General features: G+C 42.7%; 1 protein-coding gene across 1 annotated transcript in view; it reads left to right on the forward strand.

Annotated features, from left to right (window-relative positions):
• The window catches only part of LOC139570925 (wings apart-like protein homolog), a 29,884-nt gene extending 22,943 nt beyond the window's left edge, over positions 1-6,941 (forward strand). The window contains exons 11-20 of the mRNA XM_071393259.1: positions 83-194; positions 1,536-1,633; positions 1,791-1,867; positions 2,090-2,262; positions 2,507-2,622; positions 2,954-3,208; positions 3,330-3,543; positions 3,649-3,737; positions 4,729-4,824; positions 4,943-6,941. Of these exons, the coding sequence (XP_071249360.1) occupies positions 83-194; positions 1,536-1,633; positions 1,791-1,867; positions 2,090-2,262; positions 2,507-2,622; positions 2,954-3,208; positions 3,330-3,543; positions 3,649-3,737; positions 4,729-4,824; positions 4,943-5,008 (1,296 nt within the window). The 3' untranslated portion in view covers positions 5,009-6,941. The remainder of the gene's footprint in view (positions 1-82; positions 195-1,535; positions 1,634-1,790; positions 1,868-2,089; positions 2,263-2,506; positions 2,623-2,953; positions 3,209-3,329; positions 3,544-3,648; positions 3,738-4,728; positions 4,825-4,942) is intronic.
• Positions 6,942-7,640: the final 699 nt, after the last annotated feature.

Genomic DNA, 7,640 nt, shown 5'->3' on the forward strand with positions numbered 1-7,640 from the left:
GAATAATGATTATGTTTAATATTTATATTGATGATGATTGTGGGTTAGAGTTCTACAGCACTTTGTTTTGTTTGTTTTGCAGTCGTGTCACTTGGCCATGGAGACCCTGTTGTCGCTGACCTCAAAGAGAGCCGGCGACTGGTTCAAAGAGGAGCTGCGCTTACTGGGAGGCTTGGACCACATTGTAGACAAAGGTGGGTGTTTGTCTGTGTGCATGTTCTGTTGAACTGTCGGAGCAGCCAGAAGCATACTTTTTTTTAGTTGTCCTAGTTCCTATATTTGAGAGTTGCATCTTATCAAGTTCAACTCACTTTGTTAGGCTATATTCATTGGCATATACACTACCGTTCAAAAGTTTGGGGTCACTTAGAAATGTCCTTGTTTTTGAAATATATATTTTTTTTTGGTCCATTAAAATAACATCAAATTGATCAGAAATACAATGTATACATTGTTAATGTTGTAAATGACTATTGTAGCTGGAAACGGCAGATTACTTTAAAAAAATATATATATATTATGTATGGAATATCTACATAGGTGTACAGAGGCCCATTATCAGCAACCATCACTCCTGTGTTCCAATGGCACGTTGTGTTAGCTAATCCAGGTTTATTATTTTAAAAAGCAGCCAAGAAGTGCTCAGCATATGTGGGAACTCCTTCAATGGAAAAGCAGTTTGAGAGAATGCCAAGAGTGGCAAAGGGTGGCTATTTGAAGAATCTCAAATATATTCAAATATATTTTGGCAAGTCAGTTAGGACATCTACTTTGTGCATGACAAAAGTATTTTTCCCAACAATTGTTTACAGACAATTCCAGTGGGTCAGAAGTTTACTTGTTTACAACTTACACACTAAGTTGACTGTGCCTTTAAACAGCTTGGAAAATTCCAGAAAATGATGTCATGGCTTTAGAAGCTTCTGATAGGCTAATTGACATCATTTGAGTCAATTGGAGGTGTACCTGTGGATGTATTTTCAAGGCCTACCTTCAAACTCCGTGCCTTTTTGCTTGACATCATGGGGAAATCAAAAGAACTCAGCCAAGAACTCAGAGAAAAAATTGTAGACCTGCACAAGTCTGGTTCATCCTTGGGTGCAATTTCCAAACGCCCGAAGATACCACGTTCATCTGTACAAACAATAGTACGCAAGTATAAACACGTTGGCACCGCGCAGCCGTCACACCGCTCAGGAAGGAGACGTGTTCTGTCTCCTAGAGATGAACATACTTTGGTGCGAAAAGTGCAAATCAATCCCAGAACAACAGCAAAGGACCTTGTGAAGATGCTGGAGTAAACAGGTACAAAAGTACCCGTCATGTCAATTAGCCTATCAGAAGCTTCTAAAGCCATTACATTATTTACTGGAATTTTTCAAGCTGTTTTTGAAGCTGTTTTAAAGGCACAGTCAACTTCTGAACCACCGGAATTGTGATACAGTGAATTATAAGTGAAATAATCTGAAGTGCATGTAAACTTCCGACTTCAACTGTATGTATGTTCATTCATTCATTGTGTGTGTCTCCTGCAGTAAAAGAATGTGTCCAGAACCTGAGCCAAGAGGATGACAAGGAGAAGCTGGTGTCGTCGCTATGGGGGGCAGAGAGGTGTCTAAGAGTACTAGAGAGTGTAAGTACAACATCAAGGAGTGTCTCAGATGTTTTAAATCCATTCATTGAATACAAAATGGGAAAGTAAATAGACTGCACTCTCAGCCTCATCTAACCACCTTTTTATTTGACAATTTTAAAAGGCATTTCAATGTCTTCCTGTCCTTCCATTGCAGGTGACTGTCCAGAACCCAGAGAACCAGGGCTACCTGATCGCCTACAAGGACTCTCAGCTCATAATGTCCTCTGCCAGGTGAGAGCGACTGGAACACATGCTAATCTTTTGGTGACAGAGCCCTGATCTTTCACTCCACCTCTACTCGCTCTGCCCAGTCCCCACCTCTAGTATAGAGACCAGTACCTGTAAAGGACTCCGTGTTAAATCTCTGTGCCCTCAGTTTTCCTGGGACTTAAAGAGGCTTTGACACCGTTAGGTGGCCGAGGAAGTCCCATCTAATTTCTCTCTCTCACTCAGAGGTTTGCGGTACTGTGTGGACATGATCCAGTGCTACAGCCGGGAGGTGAACAGCTCTCTGTGTTCGTCAGGCACGCCGCTGCCCCACTCCAGCTTTAGCAACGTGGGCAAGGCCGTGGAGGACTGCATGAGGGCCGTCATAGGGGTGCTGCTCAACCTCACCCACGACAATGGTAATATCACTGCATCAGCACGACTTCTACATTCGGCAACACTGTAGCTAGCGCATTGTGGTCCCTAGCTAGTGCCTTGTGCTCTCTGCTCTCCGTTGTCCCACGGACCTCATCACAGCTGTGCTAGAGTCCCCATAAAGGTGTGTTCGGGCTGTAGTACTTAAGCCTGACTGGTCTCAGGCCACAGCTGACTACTGCAGGGTGGAGGGAGTGTGGTAACTATGTACTGTACTGTGGTTTTTAGAGTGGGGAAGCACTAAGACTGGAGAGCAGGACCAGCTTATCATCACTGCACTCAACTGCGTCCTACGGGTCCCACGCTACATACCTCAGGAACAACGCTTTGACATCCGAGTCCTGGTGAGCGTGTGTGAGAGGCCTTTATGTAAATGATTACACAAATCCAATTACCTGTACGATCTCAGAAAAATGTGGGTCCTTTGTACCCACTTTATTTGAAGTGCCCACGGGTTGAGGAGACCTTGAACGCTGACAATAGCTTGAATGCCAAAATATTTTGGCGGTTCTCTAATCTTAATGAATGACTAAGTAGTTATTAAAACCGACGCTTAAATGTTGTAATTTCAGGGTTGTTTGTACTCACAATGTTTTGTTATGGATCTTATTGAAGTGTATGTCCTTGAGAGCTTTTTTTAACAGCATCTCTCGTCTGGTGTGTGTGCTGGTATAGGGCTTGGGGCTGCTGATTAACCTGGTGGAGTACAGTGCAAGGAACCGCCACGGTCTGGTGGACATGGAGTTCAACACATCCAGCCCTGAATGCAGCCAGGGAGAGGCAGGAGGAGATGAGACCCAGACCCCTGAACCAGTCCCAGCTTCCACAGAGATCGAGAACGGGGCAGAGCCACCTACAGCAGCCCCTTCAGAGGGTGCTGAGGAGAAGCCCAAGGACTCTTCTTCAGGTGCCTTGGCTGCTCTGGTGCAGGTAAGAGTTTTGTTATAACTACATCACGACTTCAGAATAACTTACAGAGAAATTAGGCCAAATAACACAGGATATTGAGTTACTCTTGTGGTTTTGTGTCTGTCTTTTCCTCCGTCCACAGTTCTTCCTGGAGCGGGAGCGAGCGGCCATATTGGCCGAGGCGAAGACTGATGACCTCATCAGCGAGGCGCCCAAACCCCAGGACCAGAGCGGGGAGTGGCAGGAGACGTCGGGCGAGATCCAGTGGGTCGCCACGGAAACCAACGACAGTGAAAATGACAAGGAGAAGGACACAAAGAAAGAGGAGGAAGAGGAAGAGCTGGACCTCAACAAAGGTAAAGATGTGTGTCTCTGTGTGTAAAATCCTATTTTTGCAACAGCAGTTTTCAATGCTATCACTGCTCCATGTTGAGTGTTGATCTCACTCTGTGGTGTTGTAGCTCTACAGCATGCTGGGAAGCACATGGAGGACAGCATCGTGGCCTCCTACACAGCTCTGCTCCTGGGCTGTCTGTGTCAGGGCAGTCAGGTAAGCTTCCAGCAAATTAGCTATAACCCTCTTCCTCGATCCTGCCATTGTGGGTGCAGGCTTTTGTTCCATCTCAGCACCCACACACCTGATTCAATGAATCAATTAAGGGCTTGATTTCTGAGGTTGCAGGATTGAAGTATAGGCTTCTGCAAACCAGTGCCATTCTTCTGTCTTGATGGCAGATCTCTTCGGGTGCTTCACACTTGTGCGTGAAGTTGAAGCTTATCAAATGTATTGGTCACGTACGTTTAACAGATGTTAATGCGGGTGTAGCGAAAGGCTATTACAATATTAGTTACAAAATAAATAAAGTATACATATTAACAAATAAGTGAAAAGGTAAGGCAGCTGCAGTGCTGTACTTTGTTCATGGTTAATTAAAGAGGACATGATCGTGGCCTATCGAGGTCTAGCTGTGGTCTGACTCCGCCTCCATATACCACTGCAGCATGTGTTCGGATCCGGCCCACTTTTATTTCAGCAAATCTCTCCTCTATCTTTCCTCTTTACCTCTGTCCTATCCAATGAACAAACATAAATACAAGAGGAGTGGGACTTTAAAAGGAAAAATTACAATATAAAAGTAAACCTGATCACTGAAGCATAATGCTGTATCAGAATTCACTTGTGTTAATAGTTAGCTATTAAACAGAACATAATGAAACAATACATTCACATTAAAACAACCTATTTTTGGTATAAAAAATTTAAAAAACTAGTTTGAAGCTTAAGTGTCTCGTTGTAGCCTTTGGCTAAATGGAAATATGTGGATCTGTGGGAAAAGCTAGTATCCTACTCCCCTAAACATCTCGTTGTGACACGGATTTTCTGCTCCACCTACATCGGTGCAGAGTTGACCAAGAGCTCTGCAGACTCCAAAAACCAAGCTTGTTATTGCTCAGGTTTTGTAGCTGGTTGCACATATATTTTCGCGAGAGGAAAATGTTGCAGATTGCCACTTGATGTGTATTTGCTCATCTCTCCTCAGGTTAATGTGATTATTGTGCGGGAAAACCTACCCAAGGGAGATTTCTCCATCATGACGGAAATGCTGAAGAAGTTCTTGAATTTCATGAACCTCACTGTAAGTGGGAAATGTCTTTTGATAATGGCCTAGTGTCTCACATTACTTAAAAAAAGATGTACCAGACACACAAACACAATACAAGCTAACTTGCTTTCTACCCTCTCTTTTTCATCAGTGTGCATTTGGAACCACAGGGCATAAATCCATCTCTCGTGTCATAGACTACCTGGAGCACTGTTAGCGAATCCTTCTTTGCACTCTGAATGCACATAACGGTCCTGCTAGATCTGGCAACCCCAGCAGGAGGGGCTGTACAGAGAATCCACCAGAGGTCAACAGTGTTCCCCGGCAACGCTTCAACCTGCGTCCTCATTCTGAAGAGCAAGACACACAAACTCAGCACTTTCTGAACCAAAGCCACGTTAACATGTACCATTGATTTTAATCAATGCTTTTCTAAATCTTCCCCCCTATCCAACTACTGTTAATATTCCTAGTTGCAGAGGACAGCTTGAGACTGCTGGCATGTGGAGTGAGTTTTTGTATTTTTTATATATATATATTGAATCAAGGATGTAATCATTGATTAGCTTGATAATAGCACTCATGGACGTGTCAACAATGTCTGTTAAGTTGTGTGGGATGGTTGAATGCAAAAGATCAGTGTAGCCATTTACATGTTTGCCTCTGATGGTTGTAGAAAAGGGAAGGTCAATGTGGAAGGCCCCTGTAGTTCTCTCTAAGCTACGTTTCAGCTCTGAATATGTCCATTATCTGTATAAGCTTACTGTCAGTGCATCATGCTTGTTTAAGTTCTTAGAATGGCATGTCATTTAACTATCTAAATTGATTTAAAAGAGATCAGCAGGTCTGGATGACTGTTAACGTTATTTAAATCTTTTGTTTTTAAATAATGGCACTTGGCATTGTTTTCCTTCCTGCCTTTCCCAATTTGACTTTACAGTAAAGAAATTGAGTTGTTTGTTTTAAAATAGCAGTTCAGATGATTTTAATGATTGTGGTTTTCATGTATTTATTTGACCATTAATGATCCAGATCTGCTGCTGCTTTAGATGTTTCAAGTCTCTGCACTTCCTGACCTTTTACATGTTCCACCGAACATGTCGCTTGAAGTGGCTGGGTATAATAACTGCTGTATATAGGGTTTTCATTAGACTCAGAGAGTCCTTCGTAAACCGGCCTGACATTAATAATAACCAAACCTCAGCCAACTGGCATAATCCTCACTGAAAAGGATTGTTCTTTGCCTATTATATTGTAACATTTGTTCTGTGGGCATTGTATCTAACCACTTCAAGTAGTGCCTATCCAGAACGAACGCCTAGCCCAGGGTTCACCTCTGGTCCTGGAGAGCTGCAGGGTCCAGCCAGTCCTGCAATAACACACCTGATTAAAATATAATAAAGATCAAATCTAATCAATTGTTACTGCAAGGCTGGATTGCAAGCCCACATACCTAGTACCCTGTGTTGGTGACCCCTGTCCTAGCCCCAACCCCCTAGGTACTTGTGGAGGTCGGAGAGGACTGGATGGTAAAAGTCTACCTAGCCTAACAGAGGGAAAAGTGAAGTTGCTACCATATTGTTTATACCTATCCTTTCGGCTCTACACAAGTGTTTGTGGTGGTAGTGGTTGGCTCTGGACAGGCTGTAGTGTTTCTTTACCAGCTGTTGTGTCTTATGTCAAGTTGGACCTGACCTTCCTACTCTGAGCGGTGAATCCCCTTATCATCCTTCCAGCTACACTATAACTAGTCCTGTCCTCCAAGAAGATGGTGTTTGAGTGACAGCTATACTGATAGCCGTTTCATGTCATTTCCCTCTGATTTGTAGAGCTGCAGTTGAACAGACATGTTTCTTTCGAGTTGATTTGCAAATCTGGTCGTGGATGGAATTTCAGAATGTAAATAATGTAAACAGATGTAAACATCTGTAAATAGTGGTTAATGGATGTTAGAATGCTAGACTACTTTTCTGAAGCTGATATTTTTATTTTATACAACATTTCTGAGTTGTCATTTGAAGTCAAAACAAAAAAAATGTATAAAAAAAGACAACTGCAGGGCAAAAAAATGTTTGTACTGGTTTTGAGGACATTCTTTGGCTACATGTAAAGAATTGTAACTCAAATAAAAAGTTGCTACTTTCAGTATACTACTGTATCTTTCTCATGTATTGTTTTAGTATTGTTTTAGAAATACTTGTGTATGCATTCTGACATTACCATACTGATGTGCTTAGCCTCAGGAGGCAGACACTTTTTATATGTAATAGAACTTGATATTGGTATTCGTGTGAAGAGGAGACAGAATACAGTCATGCATACAATCTTGTTTATCCTTATTTTCTCACCCCTATGAGGCCATGACTGTGTTTTCTGGCAGTGTGCGTGTGTGATGCTTCTCTTCTCACTCGCCCTCTCTCTGTCTCTCTGTGTGTGTTCATTCACCCTGACAGACTCACAGAGCTGACTTCGACTGTACACAGACCGAGTGAGTTACACAATAGAAACAAGCGTTTTATACTTAACAAAGCACCACATATTGACAGTTGGCTTTCTGCTTGACTGGCAGCTGTTAAATAGAGACAAATATGCTTGTATGTGTTAATACCCCATTCTCTTAAACCAACAAAATGCTAAAGGAAGCCTTCTGGGAATTATTTGAATGTCTGGTAACCTGACGGGTGTATCTGGGAGACAAATACACATGATTATGTCTGAACCTGACAAGACAGGGCAACATAAGCTGTGAAAATGTAGCCATGCAGCACAACTACCTTGACTTAATGTACGAGGCCAATGTGAGATCATGGTTGCAGTGCAACGTCAAGATGGCGACAGTATGTCAATGG

This window comes from Salvelinus alpinus, chromosome 3 (assembly GCF_045679555.1).
Source record: "Salvelinus alpinus chromosome 3, SLU_Salpinus.1, whole genome shotgun sequence".
Lineage (NCBI taxonomy): Eukaryota > Metazoa > Chordata > Actinopteri > Salmoniformes > Salmonidae > Salvelinus > Salvelinus alpinus.